General features: G+C 39.4%; 2 protein-coding genes across 35 annotated transcripts in view; one reads left to right on the forward strand and one right to left on the reverse strand.

Moving 5' to 3' along the window:
- The window catches only part of Kmt2e (lysine methyltransferase 2E (inactive)), a 73,255-nt gene extending 59,241 nt beyond the window's left edge, over window positions 1–14,014 (forward strand). For 5 of the 7 annotated variants that reach the window (XM_076566342.1, XM_016008791.3, XM_076566341.1 and 2 more), the window contains 12 exons: window positions 2,126–2,290; window positions 3,103–3,411; window positions 6,052–6,306; window positions 6,473–6,617; window positions 7,035–7,285; window positions 7,606–7,662; window positions 7,786–8,349; window positions 9,327–9,613; window positions 10,334–10,422; window positions 10,525–10,650; window positions 10,790–10,875; window positions 11,707–14,014. In XM_076566342.1, coding sequence (XP_076422457.1) covers window positions 2,126–2,290; window positions 3,103–3,411; window positions 6,052–6,306; window positions 6,473–6,617; window positions 7,035–7,285; window positions 7,606–7,662; window positions 7,786–8,349; window positions 9,327–9,613; window positions 10,334–10,422; window positions 10,525–10,650; window positions 10,790–10,875; window positions 11,707–13,227 — 3,855 coding nt within the window. In that variant the 3' untranslated portion in view covers window positions 13,228–14,014. The remainder of the gene's footprint in view (window positions 1–2,125; window positions 2,291–3,102; window positions 3,412–6,051; window positions 6,307–6,472; window positions 6,618–7,034; window positions 7,286–7,605; window positions 7,663–7,785; window positions 8,350–9,326; window positions 9,614–10,333; window positions 10,423–10,524; window positions 10,651–10,789; window positions 10,876–11,706) is intronic. The other 2 variants (XM_016008792.3, XM_016008793.3) reach the window with 2 other exon arrangements.
- Window positions 14,015–16,711: 2,697 nt separating this feature from the next.
- The window catches only part of Srpk2 (SRSF protein kinase 2), a 232,216-nt gene continuing 221,526 nt past the window's right edge, over window positions 16,712–27,401 (reverse strand). For 17 of the 28 annotated variants that reach the window (XM_076566359.1, XM_076566356.1, XM_076566353.1 and 14 more), the window contains 2 exons: window positions 27,147–27,239; window positions 16,712–18,294 (listed from right to left, as the gene is read on the reverse strand). In XM_076566359.1, coding sequence (XP_076422474.1) covers window positions 18,110–18,294; window positions 27,147–27,239 — 278 coding nt within the window. In that variant the 3' untranslated portion in view covers window positions 16,712–18,109. Of the gene's footprint in view, window positions 18,295–26,678; window positions 26,772–27,146; window positions 27,240–27,401 lie in introns of all 28 variants that reach the window. The other 11 variants (XM_076566347.1, XM_016008800.3, XM_042272871.2 and 8 more) reach the window with 1 other exon arrangement.

Below are 27,401 nucleotides of genomic sequence, written 5' to 3' on the forward strand. Positions count from 1 at the left end.
TAATTTATGCAAAGGCACTACGTTTGAGTGGCCTACATACATGTGGACTTTTGTGACATTTTTTAGGACTTAACCACCTCTAAAGTGTTTTGTTTAATCAACATGTGGTCACACTGTTTTCAACAGAGTTCAACCTTTACTTCACTTCGCTCTTTACATCATACAGGTTTATCTTGGATCCTCAATCTCACAATCCAAAACAAGGAAATATTAGAGTATGTCAAAGACATTTGACATACACTCATTACTGTCTTATAAGTTCTAGGGTAATTATAATAAAGAAAATTTCTTCCTTGGGTATCTACCTAGTGGTTGAGTTACTCACACATAAAAGAATATTGGGCATCAGAAGAAATGGCTCAGTGGTTAAGAGTGCTTACTGCTTGCTCCTGTAGAGGACCTACATCCATGGCTCACAACTGACTATAACTCCAATTTGAGGAGATCTGACACCCCTTTCTGGCCTCCAAGGGTACCTGCATGCATGTAGTCATTTTTTTTTTTTAAAACAAGCTCGTTTCTTCTTAAAAATACTGTTTTTTTTTTTTTAAAGAAGTAATCATGGTAGTTAAAATCTCCCCTCCAACCAGGCTTAACAGGTGAGGTAATTTTAAGAATTACTATTATGGCTGGGCAGTGATGATGTGTGCCTTTAATCCCAGTACTCTGGAAGGCAGAGACAGGCAGATCTCTATGAGTTCAAGGCCAGTCTGGTCTACAGAGCGAGTTCCAGGACAGGCTCTAAAGCTACGCAGAGAAACCCTGTCTTGAAAAACGTAAAAAAAACAACAACAAAAAGACTATTATAAAGTCTAGATTTCTAAATGAAACTTTTTATAAAAAACTGAATACAGAGACAGGGTTTTTATAGGAGTTTAAAGGGATGAAAGTAAGGCAGAGACAGGAAATTGTCTAAGAATTTGGCTTTAAAATTTTCAGTTGCAGTGAACAAATGAAATCGTGTTTTGAATTACCCATTCTGATTACGTGAAAAGACACAGATGAGTGTCCATGAACAAGTAATCTTACTTCTGTGGACCCATTTTCTCTGTGTGAATTCAAAAGGGTGAAAACTTAGAAACTCCTTTCAAATATCCCAGTTGAGCTCTGTTAGCACCTTTTATTCCCATACTGAATGTGTTTACTCAAAAAACAGGAAAGAGTAAGCAACAGTTGTTAGTGTTTAAATCTCTGCCAGTCATTGCTGGAACTAAAGGTGAAACTCCAATGTTTCAAAGTCTGTGGCAGCCAGATCTTGAGTTTCTGATCTCTCTTTCTTTCTTCCCCACATCGTTGACAAGGAAGGAGGATCTGAGCCTCAGGACCTGGTTCTTTGATTTGGAGAACTGGACAGTTGGTGGACCTGCTTCCTGGTTCTGGTTGAGAGCTGAAGCATTGCCAGGCCCTCTGCTCAGGCTCTGGGCCTGGCTCTTAGTGTTCTCTACCCAAGAGAACTCTTGCTGTTCCCTCAGCCCTGTCTTGAAGTGTCAGTGTAAGACAGGATGAGCAGAAGGTAGAGGAATGCCTTAAAAGAACTGTAATGGAGGGCACAAGGGCAAAAGTAGAAATGAGCATTAACATGAATGCCTGCCATTTTCCAAGTACTGTTTCAAAGCCTCACGTTTTCCATTTGAACTCAGGAACAATCCAATGAAGTGTGAAGTGTTCTACGCTCTTTTACAGCCTCAGAAATGTCAAAACTAATTTGCCAGAGTGAAAGAGCTATTTACTAAAACTTAATGGTACAGCCATGGCTTGAACCTAAGACTTTGCCACAATATAACAAAAATACATTGACTCTTTAAGTGCATTTGAGTTATACTTATGGATTTTCAGTTTTTTTTAAAGGCAGACCTCTATTAAATTTTTGGTTTTTTGGTTTGGAAAAACAAGGAAATTTTTTTATTTGTTTGCTGTATCATTGTACTTTTGTGGCATACGCTCTAAAATGGCTGAGATGAAGTTTGGGATTCATACACATGCTGAATGGCTGTAAACTATTCCCCGCTATCCTTCTTATGCTAACAGTATCACAGCAGTTTTTAAAATCTGTCACGAACATCGGACATTTACAACTTTCGCTATGGAATAATGATATTATTTACTTCAAATTTAAATTCCATAGACAAGAGAAGAAAGGAAAATGGAAGCAATTTTGCAAGCTTTTGCCAGACTTGAAAAGAGAGAGAAAAGACGAGAACAAGCTTTGGAAAGGATCAGCACAGCCAAGACCGAAGTCAAGCCTGAATGTAAAGAGTCACAGATTATCACTGATGCTGAAGTTATCCAGGTATTATTACTTAGGTTTATCTTTATTTTCAGAGTTAAGTGCCTTAAATTTCCACACAGTATAGTGACATCTACAAAAATTATGTCTGTGTGCTTGCATAATAGTGTGCATATGTGGAGATCAAGAGGGCAGCTCTGAGTCAGTTCTGTCTCCTCGGTCCTGTGGATTCTGGGGTTCAAATGCTGGTCTTTAGGCTTACGTGCAAGTGCTTTACCTGCTGAACCATCTCACCAGCCCATGAATTTTTAGTAATACCTTTTAAATAATGCCTTTTAAGGCATTTTCAAACCCTATGGGAAATTTAGACTTGAAACAATATATTTGCCTTGCATTGCAGTAAGAAAGTTTTGAATTATTTTGGTTTCTTATCAGAAGTTGGCTAATTCGCTAAAGCTGTCACATGCCTGCTGGCTTTAACTTGGTCCCCAGCACCTATGTGGTAGGAGGAGAGAACCAACTCCCACAGGCTGTCCTATCAACACACACACACACACACACACACACACACACACACACACACACAATACATTTTCTTTTTTTTTTTTTTTGGTTTTGTGATACAAGGTTTCTCTGTTTAGTCCTGGATGTCCTGGAGTTCATTCTGTAGATCAGCCTGGCCTCCAACTCAGAAATCCACCTACCTCTGCTACCTCTGAGTTGGGATTAAAGGTGTGTGCCACCTCCACCCAGCTTAAAATACATACATTTTTAAAGAAAGTTCTGGAAAGCTAGTTTCTAAAGTAGATAATGCCATATTTCAACATAAACATATCTACAAGCATCAGAAGTCCCACTATTATATTTTGAACTAGGAACAAGTAAAAGAAGAGGCTGCCATCAAGCCAACCCCTGCCAAAGTGAATAGAACGAAGCAAAGAAAAAGCTTTTCTCGCAGTAGGACTCACATCGGACAGCAGCGTCGGAGACACAGAACCATCAGCATGTGTTCAGACATACAGCCGTCTTCTCCTGACATTGAAGTTACGTCACAACAGAATGACATTGAAAACACTGTACTTGCTGTAGAGCCAGAAACCGAAACTGCAGGAGCAGAAATAATTACTGAAGTGGAAATTACAGCACTTAATAAATGTCCCACAAAGTACCCCAAAACAAAGAAGGTATGAGTCCTAATGAAAGTAAGAGCCACTTGCAACAAGTCTCTTAACTGAAGTTAAACTGTCTTAAAAATTCAATTTATATCATTTTTACACTTGCAGATATTAAGAATGAGAAGTGCCAAACTGTCAACAGCATTGATACATTTGTATTATGAAGATTATTAAAGACCTTTAGTATTTCAATTCATGATTTCTCTAAATAAGCTTGTCTACTAATGTATAAAATATTCACTTCTCTGAAACTGGTTTAACATTATACTCCTCTCTCCCATCTAACGGATCTAACCCAGAGCCTTGTGAATGGCAGGCAAGCACTCTACCCAGAGCCACACTCCCAGCTCTTCTTCATTGTACATCTTATAGTCTATTTATGTAGGTAGTTCATAAGAATATGAAGAAATTATCCGGGTGGTGGTGGCACACACCTTTAATCCCAGCACTCGGGAGACAGAGGCCAGCCTGGTCTACAGAGTGAGTTCCAGGAAAGGTGCCAAAGCTACACAGAGAAACCCTGTCTGGGGGATAGAGGGGGGGGGGGGGGAGAGAATGTATGATTTCAATAGAATGCACTAAGAATGTGGACTGAAAAGTTGATTTGTGTGTGTGCTAGAGTGCACATGTGGGGATCAGGAAATACAGTGCATTCTCTCTGTCCACTCTGTAGGCTCCAGGCTTGGCAGCACAGCACCCGTAAACACAATGAGCCAGATGAGGAAGATCAGTTTTACATCAGATCATTAAAGAGATCGGAAAATTGTCAAGAGTTAATGAAACAGTTTAAGGGAAACTGCTCACTGAATTTCATCCTAATAGTCTAACGTTATGGGCTGCTGTTTTTTTCTAAAAGACAACACATAGGGACAGGTGACTTAGGCCATACCCTTATTTTGGAACTTTTTATTTTTGTCTTTTTCTTATCTAATTTCTTAATAGTTCATAGCAGGCTGTTAAACAATGAAAAGTATGCTTAATGAATTCTGGTATGAGTTCAAGATTATACGCCAATGGCAGACTCTAATTTCCTTACCAGAGAGTCATAGGTTTTGTTGGAGACATCATTAATGTATTTCATTTAAAGCTTGTGTGCCGCATAACTTAAACAAGCAAGTGAATACTTGCCTTAAGTAGTAAGCATATTTTTTACTCACATTTGGAAGGAGAAAAAAAAAATTGAAGTTATACTTGTGTTTTTAAACTTTTTTCTTAATTATAAATACCACATTTATATACATTAAATATAAAATATATTTGTTAAAAGCAAATTTGTTGGCAGTGCTATGTGTTTATTTACAGCACATTTTATCATTCTGTTTAATAATAATACCATAGAATAGCACTGTCCTACAAGGTACAAACAAGAAATTATACATATAGGAAAAGGAAGAGGGAAAGGATACAGAATATTTTGGAAGATAAGATATGCGTCTGTATGTGTATGAATATGTAATACTTGTCTAGAACTTAATATTTAAGCTATGAAATTAAAAACTCCAACAGTAAAAAATAACGTTCCTAAGCAACTGGTTTTTTTTTAAAACAGTGCGGCGTCTTCAAGACCAGGTATATTCAGGTAGCCATTTTATGAGGGCTGGGGTGTGGCTCCATGGAACAGCACTTGCCTAGCATGTAGAAGGCCCTGGGTACAATCCTAAGCATTTCCAAAAGACAACAACAACAAAAACTGAATAATATACATGGAGGAATGGTAAAATTTCAAAAGCATAGCATCTTTAAGAGGTATTTCAAACCTCCAAAGACCCAAGGATTGTCAATGTGGACATGCTTCTTTTATCCATGTTCTAACCTCATCTCCAGGCAACCATATTGAGTACTTGGTCTAGAAAAGCACTGTGTAAAAAGCAAACTTTCCTAACAACTCAACAGTCTCATGGAGAATATAAAGCAACAGGCCTGCATTGTTTTTGGCACTGACTGGTATCTCCTAGATTTTGCTATATCAAAAAAACAAAAAACAAAAAGAAAAGAAAAAGGCTCCTACTGCTGGCTGGCCAGGTACTTACTAGATGTAGCCCAGGCTGGCCTCAAACTTGTGTCAGTCCTCCTGACTCAGCTTGGGATAATAGGTAGTGCACCACCATGACCTGCCAAAAATTAGTGTCTTTTTGTAACATAAACTTCCTATATGTATCCATGTATTTTATCCCTATAAAATATTATATACTATTCCTTAGGATAATAATAAATAACAAAATGAAAATACTGATAGTGGGGTTTCTTTGTCACCACATAATATGAATAATTTTTGTTAAAGATTATTACTAATTATGCGTGTGTGTGTGTGTGTGTGTGTGTGTGTGTGTGTGTGTGTGTGTCTGTGGGTATATGCACATGAGTGCAGGTACCCATGTAGGCTAGAGTGTCAGATCCCCCTGGAGCTGGAGTTACAGGCGGTTGTGAGCCACCTGACATGGGTGCTGGGAACCGAACTTGGGTCCTCTCTGAAAGAGCAATATATGCTCTTAACCGCTGAGCCATCTCTCCAGCCCCATAACATAAATCATCTAAATTACCCATCTTATCGTCTTAGACGATGTGCCAATATCTAATTTGATATTAGAATATTCTGTAGTGGAATCTGTGCAATTACTATATAGTGATCCAAATGTTTCTGTTCTCTAGCACTTGGTCAATGAATGGTTAAGTGAGAAGAATGAGAAGACAGGAAAACCTTCAGACAGCCTTTCAGAAAGGCCTCTGCGCATAACTACAGATCCAGAGGTGTTAGCTACACAGCTCAATTCTTTGCCAGGTCTCACTTACAGCCCCCATGTATACTCTACTCCTAAGCATTATATTAGATTTACATCACCATTCCTTTCGGAAAAAAAGAGAAGAAAAGAAACTACTGAAAACATTTCTGGCTCATGCAAAAAGGTAAACTTTTCTTTGGATATAAAAATCTAGGAGAAGCCAAATGCAAATTTCAGTCCTTACTAGAGCTCCTCACAATGAAATGCTTTTGTGATTGGCTTTGCATTTATAGTCGATATAAATAGCTGCAAACTGATCCTTATTCATTTATTTTTTCTGTTTTATTCAGCGATGGTTGAAACAAGCCCTAGAAGAAGAAAACTCAACCATTTTACATAGATATCATTCACCTTGTCAGGAAGGATCCAGAAGTCCCACAGTTAATGGTGAAAATAAAAGCCCACTTCTGATAAATGACAGCTGTTCCCTCCCAGGTAGTGTGTGCTCAGTGCTGTGTTAGTGTGAGGAGTTGTTGCTGGCAGGCTAACCGCTGCTGTGTCTCTCTGGTCAGCTGACTTTGCGTGTGGACATACATAAAACTGTAGCTGGAAATACTGTTTAAGTTGGGGTTTAGTGTGGGGCTAGGTGCTTTCCAATGGAGTTAAAAGGATTCGTAAGACATCAGTTACAGTAATATGAGTAGAGTATTTAACACTTGAGACTTCTAGGCTTATAAGCTTCAGGCAAGATAATTGCTAATGCTGACACTTTTGGAGGCTTAAGGAAGGTGATTTCATGTTAGTTCCATTTTTTTAAAAAAAACATTAATTTGGGGGAGAAAGTTATCTTAATTACTGTTAATTATATTATAGCAGCAGTATGATTTCTTATAATTATCATTTCACCAACAGATTTAACTACACCACTAAAAAAAAGAAGACTTTATCAACTGCTAGATTCTGCTTACTCAGAAAGCTCCACCCCTACTCCTTCACCATATGCTACACCAACTCACACAGATATCACTCCTATGGACCCAGCATTTGCCACTCCTCCACGGATCAAATCAGATGATGAAACTTACAGGAATGGTTATAAACCCATATATTCACCAGTGACCCCAGTAACTCCTGGCACACCAGGAAACACTATGCACTTTGAGGTGAGACATTTCAATGGGGGGAAAAAGACATGTCCATTCCTGGGAATGAGTGTTTCTCAAACTTTTTTGGCAAACCCTGTCCCTGCTTTGTTAACTAGTGTGGTGAGAAACTAAGAGAAAGTTGGGAACCTACATTTACACAAATGTAAACATTTTTATCTGTGCCACATGAGCATTATTTTTAAAATGTGTTTATCAAATTGACCTAAAACAAGTGTCTTCAACAAGGTTTAAATCTGAAACCTATGTATGCATCATGTCTACAAAATATACAAGTTGTTGTATTTTAATTTCTAATTTTGCTCATTACTTTTATATAGAATATTTCTTCCCCAGAAAGTTCTCCAGAAATAAAGAGACGCACTTACAGTCAAGAGGTAAGGAATTATCAAAAAACATTCATTTGCTGGTTTTCTCTTAATATTATTTTGCTTCAATTACTCTTAGATAGTAAATTGTCCCTAAATGGCATTATGTGATTTCCCTCCTCCTACCAACAGGGATATGACCGATCTTCAACCATGCTAACGTTAGGGCCTTTTAGAAATTCCAATTTAACTGAACTGGGCCTTCAAGAAATAAAGACTATTGGTTATACCAGCCCTAGGAGTAGGACTGAAATCAACAGGCCTTGCCCAGGGGAAAAAGAATCTGTGTCAGACCTTCAACTGGGACTCGATGCAGTCGAGCCAGCTGCCTTACAAAAAACCATGGAACTACCAGCCCATGACAGGCCTGAGCCCAACAGCCAACTGGACTCGACCCACTCTGGACGAGGTACAATGTATTCTTCCTGGGTAAAGAGCCCTGACAGGACAGGAGTTAACTTCTCAGTCAACTCCAATCTGAGGGACTTGACACCCTCACATCAGTTGGAGATTGGAGGAGGCTTCCGAATAAGTGAGTCAAAGTGCCTGATACAGGATGACACTAGAGGCATGTTTATGGAAACAGCTGTTTTTTGTACTTCTGAAGATGGGCTTGTCTCTGGTTTCGGACGGACTGTTAATGACAATTTGATCGACGGGAGTTGCACACCCCAGAATCCACCACAAAAGAAAAAGGTTATAATTTAACAATTTATAGTCTTTTCAATGGGTTTTACTCGGTGCTCTTAAGGGTAGTTACAGCATGTTTTATGTGAGGCATTTGTAACTTGATTATGTAAGTTAAGGCATTTTATGTACATTTTTAAGCTTTTTGTAAACAATTTGATGTTCCTGAGAAAGTAAAAATTATAGTGATATGAAACTTCTAAGAAGAAATGTAGTTTGAGATAAAAGCCTGAAGGTGATTTTTTTTTTTCATGAAACAAATAACCTTTAAAAATAAACACCTCCACCAAAACAATAGGTAGATAATACTTGTTCTTACTTCTCTTATTTTACATTGAGCAGGCAGCCTTGGAGAGAAGAAATGCCTCTTCACCATCTCATAATACTTACAGTATTTAGGCCATGGATGTAAGAGTATTTTGGAAAGTATGATACTGTTGGATAAGATTCTATCTTAATATAGAAGTTCCTAATTTTGAGACAGAATGCCTTATTTTGCAAGAATGAGAGAAACACACTTATTTGTTAAGTAACTGATGTATAAGTCAAAGCATTTTAGTGATATGTGCTTTTAATTTTTATAACAGAGTCCAGTTGGCAACTTTGTGGGAAGCAATGTAGTATAGTGGAAAGAGCACGGGCTTTCAAATAAGACCTAGGTTCGAATCCCGGCTCCAACACTCACCAGCTGTGTGACCTGGAGTGAGTGAGTTACTCAATTTCCTCATCTGTAAAATGGGGATGATAATATACCTATTTCTTAGGGTTGTTGTGAGGATTAAATGAGATAATGCATATAAATCATCTAAATACAATGCCTGGCATATAGTAGGCATTTAATAATTGTTAATTATTTATTAAAAAATTCAATTATTTTTATATAATTTTCCTAATATAAATGCTGCAGTATCTTTTTTTTTAAAGAATAATTGATTCTGATACACAAAACAAGAATAAAAGATTTACTTTTTTTTTTCTTGTTTAAGGTTTCTCTATTAGAATACCGTAAGAGACAACGAGAAGCTAGGAAAAGTGGTTCTAAGGCAGAAAACTTTGCTTTGATTAGTGTATCACCTCACACAAGTGGGAACCTGAGCAACAGTGGCGATGGATGTGTCCATGGCAGTGAAAACGGGGAGCAGGTAGAAAACCCGTCGATCTTGCCTTTACCACCTCCAGCTGCCACTTACAATGCCTCTTGTGAAGAGGGCAGCAGTAACTGTCCTGTTAAAGACGCCAGTGCCAGTGAGAAGAAAGACCCAGAAGTTCAGTGGTAAGCCCCTTCCAAAATGTGCCATTGTGCAAGATGGAAGAAAAAAAAAAAAAAAAAAAAAAGGTTAAGAGAATCAGTCTTCCTGTCGGCTGTTTGGGGAGGGTAGACACAGACAGTGGTTAGTGGTCATGACCTGGAAAGACGGTTGCTGGGAAGGTCTAATTTTTTTTTTATGTTAGCCATGTAAATATTCCTTCCTATATAACTTGTCATCCCAGTCAGCACCCTATACAGTTTCTTTACATCCCTTTCCAGTTACACCTTGGATGAAGAAGCAGTTCTAGTGTTTCTTCAATAAGACAGAAGAAGCTTCATTGAAGATAGATCTCAGCAAAGAGCAAAAGACCACATTCACTCTGCTCTTTACTCACCTTCCCAACTATAAACTTACAATTTTGACACGAGCATTTTGTTGGGAGTATTTTTGCTCCCTTTAGTAACCTGATGTGACCTTATAACTGTTAACAAAATATTTCTAACATATTTTACCAAAAAATTGTCAACCACAAATGTTAGTCTGATTTCAAGTAAACGGGAATAAAAATCTCAGTTTGGAATGTGGTTGGAAATAAGACAAGATATTTTCAAAGCTTAATACCAAGGTGTTGTCCCAGTATAGCAAAATCCTTCATCTGAAGGACATTTCACCCATCAAGAGACAGAAAGTGAAGTCTAGGCGGCGGCAGCTTCTCTGACACGAGGATGTGTTTTATTTTAAAGGACTGCATCCACTTCAGTGGAGCAAGTGAGAGAAAGGAGTTATCAGCGAGCATTACTGCTTAGTGACCACCGCAGAGATAAAGACAGTGGTGAGTGTGCTTGCATCTTCTCTACTAAGTGGAACTGGCTATTTGTCCCCTGTTCCTGTGAGCACTAATGTTCTCTCTGGGTCTGCTCTGCTTCACCTCTAGGGGGAGAATCACCATGTGTCTCATGTTCACCGAGTCATGTTCAGTCTTCACCTTCATCTCATTCAAATCACATTCCCCAGGTGCACGCTAAGAGCCTAGTCCCTTCTTTGAGTGAACTTATAGCAGGTCAGTAAGCAGATGACCTATCATGGCTATTATTTTAAATTACTTTATAGTCAGAAGAAAGCTGTATACAGTGAGCACTGTGTGTCTGCAAGAGGCAGTATTTGTCCTGTAATCTTACATTTACTGTACTCCTTTACAGAGCCTGATCCTGAAAATCCAGAACCCACAACTACAAGTGAATGTCCATCCCCTGACACTTCTCAGAGCCCCTCAAAATCGAGCAAGGTAATAACATTGACCTTTGAAGTCTGGCCACTCACAAATCCATCAGACTTTTCTCCTGCTATACCAAGTATTAGTTTGTGATTTCTGTACTCTTCCTATTCACTCATTCTTATGCTTAACAGCTCTGGTTCAACATTGCAGTTTTTCTAAGTCCCTTTTAATAGGTGACATTTTCCCTGAAGTGTTCACTCCTATTTTCATGGGGAACACTTTTATGACCAGCCATTCAGCACTCCATAAGCAAAAACTCAGGTGACATTCAAAGGAACACCCTCCACCCTGCTCGGAAAGAGTAGCTATATATATTCCACTGTAAACTAAAGGGGAGGGATCTAAGCACCTTGGACTTTGAATTAAAAGACTGTAGGCATTTAAGCCGTCTTACAATGGGGTTACCTTTATAAAGTGAAAAAAGTATTAAAAGTCTAAATGCTAAGTTTTATGAACAACTTTTATTCAAAGCAGTATATCTTTAGTTGGGTAAAGAAATTAGTTTATGAAATTAAAACTTGCTAAGTTTTAAGGTTATCAAAGTCCTTTTAAAATAATGTTGAAAGACAGCTCTCTGTTTGAAGAAAAGGCAAGTTAAAGCCATTGGTTTATCTTCGTCAAAAGTGAAGGAATTCAGTTTAAGTTAACTCACTGTAAGGACTCACAGTGTACTCAGAAAAACTCACCTTTCAACATCATGGGCCTCTAGATTTGTGCTTACTTCACCCCTGCCCTTTCTTAAAAGTATTAAATGACAATGAACATCAGTAAGCGTAAACTTCAATGTACTTAAAGTTTACATAAACAAAAAATTTATGTGATTTGTTTTTTTCTTCATAGCCTGGTTCACCTGGACCGATAAATCCTGCTCAGTCACATGGGAAAATCCTCACAAAACCAGATTCCCATTGGGAGGCAACAGCCATTGTATCAGAAGCGGAGAACAGCGCTCACCTAAAAACAGAGCTCCAGCAGAAACAGCTGTCAAACATCACCCCAGCACTTTCAAAGAACCATCCTCCTCAGGCCCAGGTTCGCAATGCAAATGAGCAACTTCCACAAAAGCTGCCTTCTGCACCAACAAAGTTGCACTGTCCTCCATCACCTCACACAGAAAACCCTCCCAAGTCCTCCACGTCTCACACAACTGTGCAGCATGGTTACCTCTCACCAAAGCCTCCTTCACAGCAGTTAGGATCTCCCTTCAGGCCTCACCATTCACAGTCACCTCAAGTTGGAACTCCTCAGCGAGAGACTCAGAGGAATTTTTATCCAGCAGCACAAAACCTTCAAGCCAATACTCAGCAGGCAACTTCTGGAGCATTATTTACACAGACACCCTCAGGACAATCTTCAGCAACATACAGTCAGTTTAACCAACAAAGTCTCAACAGCACGGTACCACCCCCTCCCCCCCCTCCGCCTCCTTCATCATACTATCAAAACCAGCAGCCCTCTGCAAACTTTCAGAATTATAATCAGCTAAAAGGTAGTCTCTCCCAACAAACTGTGTTTACATCTGGACCAAATCAAGCACTTCCTGGCACCGCAAGCCAGCAATCAGTTCCAGGACACCATCTTACTCCAGGGCATTTTCTGCCATCTCAGAACCCTACCATTCACCATCAAACTGCTGCTGCTGTGGTCCCACCCCCGCCTCCACCACCACCTGCTCCAGGACCACACCTCATACAACAGCCAAACTCGCATCAGCAGCATTCTGTAGCACATGTAGTTGGGCCAGTTCATGCTGTCACTCCTGGGTCACACATTCACTCTCAAACTACTGGACACCATTTACCACCACCCCCTCCACCTCCTGGTCCTGCCCCACATCACCATCCACCACCCCATCCTTCCACGGGACTGCAAAGTCTACAAGCACAACACCAGCATGTGGTAAACTCAGCACCACCACCACCACCACCTCCTCCTCCTCCTCCTCCAGCCAGTGTTCTGGTTTCTGGGCATCATTCAACATCAGGTCAAGCCTTACACCACCCACCTCATCAAGGACCTCCACTTTTTCCTGCAAGTGCTCATCCAGCTGTACCACCGTATCCCTCACAAGCCACACATCATACCACTTTGGGACCGGGACCCCAACACCAGCCTTCTGGAACAGGGCCACACTGTCCATTACCAGTTGCAGGTCCTCATCATCAGCCCCAAGGACCTAACAGTATTCCAACACCTACTGCTTCAGGGTTCTGTCCTCATCCTCATCCTGGCTCTGTGGCCCTGCCACATGGGGTGCAAGGACCTCAGCAGGCATCTCCAGTGCCTGGACAGATTCCAATTCACAGAGCACAGGTGCCACCAACATTTCAAAACAATTACCACGGTTCAGGGTGGCATTAAAATGGACTCGAATAACATTTTTTAAAATGTTCTGTAAGATAAACTGTATATTTCATATGTACCTATTAAGGTACTTTTTAAAGCTTGTACATGAAACTTTGTATAAAAACAAAAAAAACAAACAAACAAACAAAAAAAAAAAACAAAAAACAACACCAGTGCTCTTTCATTGTATTTTTCCCATTTTTGCTTTTAAAATTCCTTAAGAAATGTGCTCTTAAGCCAGTCATAGGCATCTTTATTTTGTAAGTGAACATTCCAGCTGTTTTTCTGGCTGTACATCTGATACTACATGACCTTTAAATTTTATTGTTGCAGTTAAATTCATTTAGTGAATCTTTTCTATATTATTTTATACTTATGCATTAAGTAAGGAAAGCACTATCAGGATTTTCTTTTTTTATGGTCAGCAGTTCTGTGAGTGCATCTTAGGTCTGAAAATGCAATACAGGTTTTTATAATTTGGTGTGGACATGGCTCATTTTGTTTTATCAATTTTTTGCAAGCAAAATGTAATTTAATGTGTAGATAATTTCTAGTGACTCCTGACAGACTGTAAATACTGCATTTCTTTGCGTATATAATTGCTTCCAGCCCTTTTCATTTGGTATATAGCATTGTACATATGGCAAGTCTTTTGCAAAAGTGTGATCTCTGTGAAAGTAGTACAGTACATGACCTTTCCTTTTTATTTCAAATATGCTGTCACATTGAAGCACTGGTTGGGCATTTTAATTCATGTTAATAAATCACAATTATGTCAGTTTTACTAAATTGTTACGTACAACTTCTGAGATTGAGGTCTGCTTAATGATTTTACAAAAGTTAACGATTTTCAAATATAATTTGTAAGGAAAGAACCTTCCATTTTCTTTAGTAACTACTACCTCAGCTACATGGCAGGCTACCAGCAGTGAGTGTGGGTGGTTCTCATGGTCCTTCCTGACACTGCCTTTTCTTTATGAGGCATGAGTCACAGGAAATTAAACAGCCAAGCTGTGTGACTACTTAATAACAATCTAACATAATACAGAATTACAAAATTAATCCATATTATTAATACATTACACACTAAGCAGTTACACACCACAGTCTACCAGTTTGAAGAGGAGTAATTTACCCTAAAACACAGATTTAATTTGCACACTTTAGAATATCACTGTAATGCCTGCCCTACTAATAAAACTGATATGGAAATTTTATGTTTAATATCTAGCTTTAGGACTTTTTAAAGTTGTACAAAATAGATTTCTTTAAACAGAACAAAGGGGAAAGGCATTCTGAAATATTTCAAATAAAATAAAGGGGGCCTCTGAATATTTTACTACTGAAAGAAAAATATACCAGTTGTGTTTTTTTTTTCATTTTTGAATTTCCAGTTTTTACTGTCTACCTCTTAGAAGTATGAAATCTACCAATAGCAATGACCCTATTTATCAACATCCAACATAGCATAATTTGGGGATAATACATAAATTTTGTGCATCAGGAAAAACAGTAAACTTTTAAAATGACTGAGTGAGATCTTGTAGTGACTTAAATCATTTTATCATTTAATTTCCATTTGAAAATTAGCTCTTGACAGTATATGAGAATACAGCTAGCTCCTTTAGAGTTATATCCTAATCATCTCCAAGTTTTTGAAGAACATCAGTCAACTTTGTCTTTTTTCTTTTTTGAAACAGTCGTGGCTGTCCTGGAGCTTGCTCTGTAGACCAAGTTGGCCTCAAACTCACAGAGATCCACCTGCCTTTGCCTCCTGAGTGCTAGGCTTAAAGGCATGCGCCACCACCGGCTTAACTTTATCTTTGTCCAAGTTCTCTTTAGGATGTTCACTAAAACAGTCTGAAAAATGAAGAGGTTCACATTGTCCCTCCTGACAGTTTCAGACAGTTCAAAGGGAACTAGCATGGAAATGCCAATAATATTCACGTCCTTAAAATCACTACCCCCTTATTCAGCATCTTTAAATCCACATACGTTAAAAATAGCACATGATATTAATTCAGAATGAAAGGTCTGTTATCTAAAGGATATCAAATACAACTTTTGATGGACACAGTCAACCAACCTGTGACCTAATTTAAGTGTGTGGAGGGGGAGAGGGGTAGCATGCCTAGGTAGGCAGATCTCTATGAGCTCAAGGCCAGCCAGGGCTAAAAGAACAAAAGAAGAAGAAAGAAAATAATTTGACCATCTTTTCTATTCCAGTGAAAGTTCTGCTTATTACATGACCTGTCAATAAGTTATGCATGGTGCAGTGAATATGAAAAAGCAAGTGGATCTCACCTAAAAAGGATACTTCATTGGAAGTCTCAATACCCACTCTCTTTGGTTCTGCCAGTTTCCAGATTAGCTACTTCTGAATCTGAATATGTGACCTACTGCTTATAATTTTCCATGTAGATTTCACAAGGTCTTGGAACTAAAAATAATGAGTTGGTTATAGTGTTCTGAATAACCAGTGGTTCACCTTTAAGCTCGTATTTATTCCTTTTTCCCCCCTTAGATTTGTTTGTTTGTTTGTTTGTTTTGGTTTTGGTTTTTCGAGACAGGGTTTCTCTGTGTAGCTTTGCGCTTTTCCTGGAACTCACTCTGTAGCCCAGCCCTGAACTCACAGAGATCCACCTGCCTCTGCCTCCCAAGTGCTGGGATTAAAGGTGTGCACCATCACCACCACCACCCAGCCTTTTCATAGGTTTTTGATACAGGATCTCACTATGTAGCTTTATGTAGACCAAGCCGGCCTTGAACTCAGAAATCTACCTGTCTCTGCCTCCCTGGAATTAAAGGCCTACACCACGACACCCAACTTTTATTTTTTTTATCAGTATGCTACCAAGAATCTGATATAACCATGTGGTACCCAATCAAAAATGTGTATTCTTTCTAGAACTTGTATGTAAACTAGTTAGAGTATTAATAGGAGAACCACCTTAAAATATTCTAGCTTTCTTTTCCAAACATGAGCTAAAACTACACTAGACAAATTTCATTCAAATAGTAAAAATCTTTCAGACATAGGGAAGACATAAATATATACTTTGTGGTTCTTATACAAATGTTTCTATGATGACTAACAACACTATACAGCCACCATCTGTCATTGGATCTACATGGCAGCCTCATTAGAAAAAGTCAGCATGCATAGTTCATAAGAGTGGAACCTTGTACCTCACAACGGTGTGGGATATAATAATGTGTCTTGTCCACTCAAAGTGAAAGAAGGGATTGGGGTGGGGGGAGTTAACATTCATGATGAAACGCTGATTCTTAAAAAAGGGACCATCCACGTTGAAAACAATGAGTCTCATTCCTAAAATCCATCTTGCCCTAAAAACCACAAGTGATCTCCTGGTAGTAAGCTTTTATGTATGTCCTATGATTTCATCTGTACCTCCTTTAGCTTTGGTGACATGCTACTGAGAGCAAATGTATGTTGATTCTGTCACTTCAAATACAGGGCAATGACCAAGGCAATGTCTGGAAAAAAACCCCAAAACACTTTAATTCTTAAGACAAGTGCAAGCACCCCAACAAAGGATTATTGTTACAACACTTGTTAGCTTTTCACAATCTAATTATTGCAAAGGCATATGGATAAATGTTAATGGACAAAGTCAAGAAAAACGAGGCACCTTAATGAATAAAAATTTTTTAAAAAAGGACATTCAATCCACTGACTTCTAAGAGGCTAAATATACCTCTCTATGTTACATTCTAAAATTGTATTGCCTACTAATGGTTTGTATCTTGGATTCTACAATTAATTTTTAGGAAATACATAAACTAAACTGTATGCAGCCTGCATAGGGAAAATTATTTTCTCATTCATGGAAAGACAATGAAAAGCCAAGTAAAACTGCTGTAGCGAGTAAAGCTGTTTATGGAATGAACATGATCACTGTTACCTTTAAGCTGTAAGGAGTGTTCTGTCCACTGTGCTGCAAACTATAAGCCACACCTTGTGTTTTAGACAAACACGATCATGCTTTTCCAAAAATATATTATTTTCATTCCACACACTGAACATATTTCTCTTGTCCAATTTAATTACGTATTTAACTTATGCTGATAGGAGTTATCGGGCCATCATATTTTAAGGGGGAATGACTTATTTTTTAAAAGTAGTTTTAAAAATATGCAAAATACAAATGAAATAGAGAATAGCATCAATATTTGAATGACAAGCAAGTTTTTCTTCCTTTAAAGTGCCACAGAGCCTTTAAAGCCTTCCTTTAAAGTGGCACCTAATCCACAGCCACTGGGACTGTTATGGAATGAAAAGTTTGTGCAACTTCTTGAAGCAGTGGAAATCTGCAACATGCAATGTATGCTAACAAGCACTCAGGACTGGGTAGCTTTTCTGAATGTGAATCCTTGTCCCCTATTTATGCAAATTAACAGCTACATACACTATAATACAGGAATGATTTCCCTTTGCCAGAAGAAACTATTTCCTTGCTCTTTCTTGGTTCCATCTGATAATTTCTTAAGATTGTAAATTATATAATACTCAGCTAAAATATGTCTTCATAAATAGTTACAAAACCTGCCAAAACACAAAGGGGAAAGTATTTTTCGTTCAAAAAAAAAAATGACATTTGAATGTCACACAACACAAGAAACTATGCTTAGAGACATGTTATTGTTTCCAGAAGAAAATGGCCAGTAAACTACTTAGCTGAAGACAGAGACTACCCTTCTCCAGGATCACGCTGCACAGGAAGCAAAGTGTCAAACAACAGTACCTCAAAGCAAAACAAAGGTCTGAGGGTGGAGCCAGCTCACTTGTGATCCTGTTAAAGAATGAGAGCCACTGTTTAGGTCCAATGTACTGGGAAACATTTGCTAGCTCAGAATGCTATATTTGTAGAATCTGCTAAGAATTCAACCAAGGATGTCGAAGGCATTCGCCCGCTGAGGCTCGTTTTTCTGGAACCATCTCTAACATTGGGATCAGGAAATCTGTAAACTGTGCAGCGTCTTCATGGGGCCAGCCATACTTTTCCACAAGTACATCAAAGAGGCTCCAGGGCTTCAACTTGGTGATGTGCCGCAGTTCTCCTGTAGAGAAAGAAGCACACAATCACAAAAGCTCATATTTGCACATCCCTGAACTTAATTGATCCAGACAGGCTTTTTTTCAGTGAAGCAGGCAATCTAACTCTCAAAAGTATGGAAACAACAAAGGAAGCTAGCTTTCTACCCTAAGCAAATCTCATGGAAGAACTAATGATTTTGTCCAAGCAAGCTAGGTGGATGTGAACGGTCTTTTACGAGTTTGTAATAGATCAGTTCTGAGCTTCTTGAGGCGCAAAAAGCACACAAAATATTTGCGTTCCTACCACTTGAGAGACACTCTTACTTCAGCCTGGGTATTGCTGCAATTTGTAAGCTTGCTTAGCAAGATCTGTATGGTGCTTACCATTTGAAGGCCTTGTGCTACTGAATTTTACCATGCAAAGAAAAGAAGTCTGTGCCCCTAGAACAATATTAATGTGTCTTTCTCTGGCGGTCCAGATATCCTTTTGAACTGTGCTGTCCATTATGGAAGCCACTGGGCTACGTGGTCTAGCATGAACATATACATAGCTAGTGTGACTAAAGAAAATAGTAACTCTAATTTGTCTAAATTTAAATTAACAGCTACAAGCAGGTAGTGGTGACCCAAAATAAATGCTGTTCATCTCTACACATGGTTGTAAAATATATGACCTCAAGGACAATTCCTTATAAAACATGAGATTAAAAATTTTCAAATGTGTCACCTGTAATATAAAAGTGTCACTACCCCCCAAAGCTAGGAAGCTCTGACACAGCAAAAACACTAATAGTAAGTAGCCTGTGGGCTAGAAGGCCTGCAGTGGCACATTGCCAGGTGAGTGGAGTCTAGCATTCAAGCCCTGGCATGGTACCCACATGGGTATCTCTTTTCTTTCACATGCTATAGTACAATGGTTCTCATCCCACCTAATGAGATCATTATTACAGTTCCTCATGTTGTACTGATCCCCGACCATAAGTATTTCATTGCTACTTCCAAACTGTAATTTTGTTATTGTTATGAACTATAATGTAAATTATCTGATATGATCACATGTCTGACATGCAACCCCAAGGTTGAGAACCACTGCTGTAGTAGAACCTATAAAGTGCACTGCCTTCCCCCGCCCCAGCTTTTAAACCCTAACAAAAAGAAGATAGCATTCCTTACAAATGCAGCAAAAAAAAAAAAAAAAAAAAAAAGACTCACGGCAATCCCACTCCTCACCTCCCCAAATTAAAAAAAAATCAAGAATCACAGCAATCCCACTCCTCACCCTCACTATTGTATACTCTCTTCAGTGGCCACTCTTGGCTGTCTACAGAATTGCCACCATGCTATACACATGATTCCAAAATGAAACTTTTGGGTAAGGTAACAAACAAGCTTTGACTGACAGGAACAAAGCTAAGCGCTGCTTTGATACTGGAGATCAGATCTCTAGGTTTAATAAAGAAACAGACACACAATTTTAGTAGTAAAAAAGGAAGGGCTTCGGATAAAAACTATTTGTAAAAATCAGGTCCAAAGGCTGGTTAGATGACTCAATGGATAAACGGGCTTGCTACTCAATGGTACACTGGAGCTCGTATAAAGGTAGAAGAGCAATGACTCCACATTTTCACTGCATCACATGACACCCCCACATATCATACATAAAATAATTAAAATTTAGAAATAAATCTGAGCTCTAGGGACATAGTGAAAGATTAATCCTGGTGTCCCCCAAATAAGATCAGGGTTAGGAACCAAAGTATATACACTTGATTTAGTGATGCTATACAATAAAAGTCTAAAGCTACCAGATAGTGACAGGATTGACTTAAAAATAACAATGAACATGGAAAGGAGCACACACCTCCCAGGTACATTTTCAGTAGCTTAACCACAGTTAGAAGGAGAACAGCCGTCACTCCCCAACAGTTAAGACTGACAAGTTCACACAGGACACTGAGGCGCATTCTCTGGTAAAAGAAGAAACTTTCTTGACATTTAATTATTCTATCTTGGCATAATTAAGTTTGCAAATAAATGCAAGTGCTGGCTATTACTGTCTGCCAGAACAGAAGAACTCACTGAAGATACCTACCAGCTTTTTAAGCTAAGGTCATTCAATGGACACCAAACTTAGTACATTCATCTCTCTGTACATATAGAAACTAGTTCCAGGACTACACCCTCACCAACAATCCAAGGATATTCAAATCTCCTAAATAAAACAGTACAGCATTTGTATATAACCTACAATACATTACATACTACATACCCCTACACACTACGTTGCCAAACATTTTCTTTTGGTTTTTCTTTTTTTGAGACTGGGTTCTCACTATGTAGCCCAGACTAACCTGGAACTGGCAATCTTCTTGCCTTCATCTCCTCAATGATGAGATTACAGGTCTGCACCCTACATAGGAAACTCACATCTACACAACTCTGAACACAATGCAAGAGCCATAGAAATAGTTATATTCTACTAATTGGGGACAGAGACAAAGAAAACAGTATATACATTTTTTAATAAATGTATTTCTGCTCTTGTTGACTGAATTATTGGATATGGAACAAGAGAAACTAAAAGATGCAGTGTCACCATCTGTGAAAAAGTACAGAGTAGGGATAGAAGAATCTGCAAGTTATACATCCCTAGTCCAAAATCTGAAATTTTGAGCACCATCATGATAAAGAAGGAAAATTACACACTGCATCTTATTCAATTTACATGTCCATGAAATAAAAATGAGTTTCATGTTTACTTGTGTCCTATCATCAAGGTAGTTCATCATGTCTATGTAAATATTCCAAAATCTGAGGGACTCAGGAATCCACAACACTTTCAGTCCCAAGCCTTTTGGACAAAGGACATTCTGCTTGTATGATGGAAATTACTTCAATTTACAGTAATTTCACTGCTTTGGTCATACAACTTTAAACTGAGTACCAAAACACTCCTTAAAACCTACAATCAGAGCTAGAGAAACTCAGCAATTAGTTAAGAGCACATGTTGCTCTTGCATAGGATCTACGTTCAGTTCTCAGTATCCACGTGGTGGTTCACAACCATCTGCAACTCCAATTCCAGGGGGCCTAATGCCTTCTTCTGACCTCTGCAGGCACCAGGCATGCTTATGGTGCACATAAATACATGCAATAAAAAACAAACAAACAAACAAAAAACACTTACAGAGAGAAAACAAATCTTAACAACAAAGACAACAAAACAACAACAAATAAAGCCACCTACAATCATCTGCACAGCCTGTGGTGAATGCTGTTTTCTACTGCCAGGGAATGGCATCATCCATACGCATACCCATCTTCTACTACCTCAGTGGCCTTTGTCCTTCTATTGCCAGCCAAGACTGTGTGAGCAAGAGGAGGGTGCTAGAGTGATCACACTGGAACTGCTCTAGGGTTTTTGTTTGTTTTTTTTTTTTTTCTGTTCTTAGTTATTTCTGAGTCAGTCTCACACTGAAAGCTTCAAGGATGATGATGTCCATCCTTCCCAGGGGTTACTCAAGTTCCTAAGCCATTGTGATATCCACACTCTGTACAGAAGTAAAATTGGAATGATCTGAGAATCTTTTGAGTCTTTCAAAACTTGAAACCTAGAAAGTTGAGCAGAACAGTGCCAGCATGAATCCTGTCAGTGCCAGCATACAGGAGCCCACACCACGGCTCTGCTCCTCACAGTTCTCACACGTCAGCTACTTTTCAGGTAGCCCTGGAGGTTATGTTTAAAGCATCCTCAAATTTCAACTCAAATATTGTATGGAATATGAAGTAGATTAAGATCATGCTTTGAGTGTGAGGACAGCCTGCGTTGTACACAGGAAAACCTTGTGGTGGTGAGTTCTTTTAAAACTCACCTCCCTCACTATCTGACCTCAGAACTCAAGAGCTTTAGTATGCTGGTCCTGACATCAAGATGTGTGTTGTTACATGGAAACTTCTTCACTGTACTTCTGACATACTCAATTGAATTTCATTAAGTCTTTAAATTTTTTTTAATTAACATTTGTTTTTCTGTATATGAGCGTTTTGCTTGCATGTACATCTATGCACCACGTGTGTGCCTGGAGCCCATGGAAGCCAAAAGAGAGTGTGGAATCCTCTGGAACTTGAATTACAGATAGTTGTGAGTCATCATGTGGGTGCTGAGAATTAAACCCAGGTCCTCTGCAAGAGCACCCAGTGCTCTTACCTGCTGAGCCATCTTTCTAGCCTCTTTATTTCATCTTTATCATTTGTAAGTATCTGTTTTGTTATGTATGTGGGAACGTGTGCCATGCAGGAGTAGGTACAGCAGTAGGTATTCTCCTTCACTTGAGTCCTGGGATCAAACTCAGGCCATCTGGCTTGGGGGCAGGTTTTACCTGGTGAGCAATTCTGTAGGTCCTGAATTTAATGAAGACTTAAGACCTAAGTTGGATATACATCTGTGCACACAGTCACAGTCAGATATATCCCAAAGTACTTGATGCCCCACATGGGAACAAGTTTAGGTAACCTATCCCCATCGATGAATCAATTTTTGACACAATAAATTCACTAAAATAATCCCTACAGATGGTAAAAAGAACACAGCCTAGTGAGGGCAACTGATTTACTCACCAACCCCCAGAGGGTTGCCACTCACTTCTTAGGGAATAAAACAAGGAACAAAATCCACAGTGTTACTGATTTCTACTGGAACACATCTTAACTTTCCTCTTTTTTTCATTTTGAGACAAGATCTCACTATGTAGCCCAGGTTGGCCTTCAATTTGAAGTGAGTCTCCAACCTCACTCCTATATGCCACACCTAGCACATTCTGATTTCTTAATGGTCTCAAGTGGGTAATGTTCACATCCAAGAAAATAACCAGCAAATTAACCTTAATTCGGTAACAGCAGTAACCACATTGCTTGCCCCAAAATCCAGTTCAGTTTTTAACTTTTGGCCAAGGAATGATTCAAACTAGTACTGGTTGTGACTTACAGACTTAGAAACAAGAGATTAGTCAGCTGCACTTGATACTTGATTTTAACACATGAGCCCGCTCTCCTCCTACACCGGTGGTAGGGTAGAAACCTTATTCAGAACAAAGAGCAGAAAAAGATTCCTAGCAAATGATTCATGACTGTAACTGCGGCAAACATGGCTCAAAGCAGAATGACAATTTTATATTTTGCTTTTGTCTTTATCAATTGTGGTATGTTAAAAAAATTGAATTGATAGAAATTGCACATTGAGCATGGTGGTATATGCCTTTCATCGCAACCCTTGGGAAAAAACACAGGGAGGTGGAACTTCATGAGTTTCAGGCTAGCCTGGTCTACAAAGCCTATTATTTCAAAACAAAACACATTTCCTTATTCTCACAGACACACTCTCTTGACAAGTCTTCACTCCTCCTATTATTACTGTACATCTGTCAAAGTCCAAACCTCTTCTAATTACCACAGCAATTACAATCAACCAAGCACCAGAAAAGAGGTTGTAAACCCAAACTCCTGGTCATCTTAAAATATTTCTGGACTCATCAGTCTCTCTTATAGCCAAAAAAAAGAAAAAAAAAAAAAAAGGAAAAGGCATTCTAGTCACTGCAGTAACACCAAATCAAAATGGTTTTGGTCTCCCATAAAGAGAATGTTATGTATACAGCATGGTGGTACAAGCCTGTAATCCCAGCATCTGGGAGATTGATCAAGAGTTAAAAGCCAGGGACTACAGATATGTTGTAGTGATTACGAGCACTTGTTGCTCTTGCAAAGGACCCAGGATCGATTTCTAGCACTTATATGGCAGCTTACAGCCATCCATAACTCCAATCCCAGAAATCTGAAGCTCTCTTCTGACATCCCTGTACACCTGGCATACATGTAATATACACACATATGTGCAGGCAAAACACTGCATAAAATACACACAAAATAAATAAATCTTAAAAAGAAAACAGTGAAACCTTGTTTTTAAAATCTGAGACAGGTTGGGCAGTGGTGGCACATGCCTTTAATCCCAGCACTCGGAATACAGAAGCAGATGGATCTCTGTAAATTTGAGCCCAGCCTGGTCTACAGAGCAGGTCCCAGGACAGCCAGGGCTACACAGAGAAACACTGTCTCAAAAAACCAACAAACATAACAACAACAACAAAATCTGAAACAGACAGAACCAGAGGGTGGGAGTATGTAAGAATGCACACTAGCTTTCTCTTTGCAAATCACTTTCAAACAAGCGGCTCAAAAAGAATTCAAGCTCTTAAATCCTAAAGTACAAATGCTAAAGATGGTTTTATAGACATACCCACACTCACAAACACCCTGCAAGCAAGGGTGCTGAGAAATGTGAAATGTGCCCATGGTCAATGAAGGGCCACAGGACAAGTGTATCTCCTCGAAACCAGTCATCTAAGTAAGCACCTCAGTGCAGCAGGCATCATTTACCAACTGTCCTTTAAGGAGGGCTCTTCCAAACAAGTAAGAAGACATGCCATTGCTGCTGTTAGTTCTGGAATGACATTCAATAGATATAGAATTAATGGCTTACAGCTCCAGGCCAGCTGCAAAACCTAAGGAGCCTAAGAGCACAGTTGGGTGTGCTGACACATGCCTATGGTTCCAGCACTTGGCTGAGTCTAGAGATCAGGAGATCAAGACTCTTCCTTTAAAAAAAAAAAAAAAAAAAAGGTGGGGTGAGGTGTGCTGGAGAGATGATTAAGCAGTTAAAGAGCACTGGTTGCTCTTCCAAAGTTCAGTTCTCAATACCCACGTGGCAGCTCAAAACCATCTGTAACTCTAGTCCCAGGGTATCCGATGCTTCTGTGGGTACCATGTACACATGTGATGCACAGACTGTAGGTAAAACACTAATACACACAAAATAACTGAATAAAATAGAGAGAGGGGCCAGTGAGCTGGCTGGCTCAGCAGGTAAAACGGCTTGCCACAAAGCCTTTGACATGTATTTGGTCTCCAGGAATCACATTAATAAAAGAAGAAAAGAAACAAAAGTGTCTTCTGACATCCACATATACACTACGTCAGCTATGACCTCCCCAATAAGTAAATAAATAAATGTACTTTAAAAAGAAAGATGAGGAGTGGGAGAAAGGAAGTTAAAATGAAACAACTTGGACTGGATTTTCCATGTCCTACTCCAGCTGAGTGTGAGTATATACACATGTTCATAGGGGTACATATATATGTACATGTGAGTGGAGGGGCCAAGACAAGCCAGGGTGTTGCTCCTCAAGAGCTGTTAACTTCTTTTGAGTCCAGTCTCTCTTCTTGGGGCCTGAAGCTTGACATTGTTAGGCCGGCTGTCGAGAGCCCCAGCTCCAGGGTGCTATGTTCTTGGCACCTGGATCACACACCAACACACCTACCTGGCTTTTCTATGTAAGTACTGGGATTAAGCTCAGCTCCTCAAGCTTGTATGGCAAACACTTTACCAAACTACCTTTCTTCCCAGTCCTCAAGCAAACTTTCTTTAAAGGAGGATGTAAACAAAACTGAACCCAAGCTGGTAAAAACACCACCACCAAATAGGCTCAAAAGACAATAGTACCTAAGAAGGATTTTTGTAGTCATCAGACAAGATCTCATGTAGCCCATGCTAGCCTCTATGTTCTATGTAGCTGGGGATGACCCAGAATTCCCTGCACCTTCCTACCTCCACCTCCTAAGTGTTATGATTCCCAGCTTTTTCTGAGGATTCATTTTCTTAGGGTAAAGGGAGAGACACTTGGGGCTTTGAGGTCTTTTTAAGCATTGATACTGCCTGGCAACTACAAATGACAAATAACAGTTAGAGTCATGGCCAAGGGATGGTCAGTGAGAATGACATGATTAAAACCAATCACTGTTCGCCTAACACAATAGCACAGAAAATGGTATCTGGTATGTCCGTAGGCTTTCACAGGCCTACACAACACCAAATACCTCAGACATATCCAAGAAAATGTCCATAGCTATCTATGAAGCCCGACTCTAGGCTGTCTTTGTTAACAATAAAAACGGAAATAGAATCTGTTTGTTTATAATGTAGCCTGGCCTTGGATTCCTGATTCTCCACCCTCAGCCTCCTGAGTGCTAAGATAACTGAGATAAGCCATCATGCCCAGCTGAATCTCACTCTTTTCCAAAACTCACTGAAGTCCTTTCTACAAATATTTGAATACATAGTGTGTGGAGTGGAGTCAATAGGTAGAACTTTGAGAAAGGATTGTTAGAAGCCTCCTTTCTTACAAAATTCTCACTCCACAGATGGCAGATGGTTCAAGATTATTTCTTGAGTACCTTCTTCAGCAGAACTCCCCAGCTGCAGTCTTGATCTTTTCCACTGCTCAAATATGAATGCACAATTTCTCCCTTTGGGAGAGGATTATGCTGAAAATTAGTGTTGCATAAATACCGTTACCTTTTCTGGTGAAAAACTCCTTGGAATATTTCCCCAACATAGCGTATTTTCGAGGGACTTTCCCCAGCAGTTCAATGATCAATGCTATGTGATCTGCATTGGGAAACATTGCCAGCAAAACAGAAACACACGACAGTTTAATCAGTACACTGCATGCAGACACTATCACTGCCCGCACAGACAGAAACGGAGCGTGACCTGAATGACCAAAACCAGCCTTTGTCCAGCTGATTCAGAACTCTAAGCTAGAGTGCACCCAGCTGTCCCAAGCACCAACAAGGGGCCAGTGTACAGGGTGACCACAGCACAGGCCAGACTCAATCTTCGCCAGCATTTACACCAGTACCGGCATTCTGCTCAGCTGCTTTTGGAATTTAGAAGAAATGCTTTGGTCACCATTAATGCTGCTCCTGTAGCTATTCCATTTCTGTCTGCATCGTGGCGCTTTTCAAAGGGAAGAGGTACTACCTCTGCGATTGAAGAATTCCCGAGAATATTTTCCAGACAGAGCAAAGTGCCTTGGGATACTGCCTAGCAGCTCTATGATGTGGGCTATGTGGTCTATGAGGAGAGAAAAAAAAAAGGATATAGGAATGGGGAGGACAAAGGGAAGGATGGGATAAAAGAAGAGGGGAAAAGTGAAATTAGTAAAAAATCAGAAATAGATTCAAATCAACAATGTCTGCAGCACATTCATGCAGAGGTTCATGGGACTGGCAGGCC

Source organism: Peromyscus maniculatus, chromosome 3, assembly GCF_049852395.1.
Source record: "Peromyscus maniculatus bairdii isolate BWxNUB_F1_BW_parent chromosome 3, HU_Pman_BW_mat_3.1, whole genome shotgun sequence".
In the NCBI taxonomy this organism is placed as follows: Eukaryota; Metazoa; Chordata; class Mammalia; order Rodentia; family Cricetidae; genus Peromyscus; species Peromyscus maniculatus.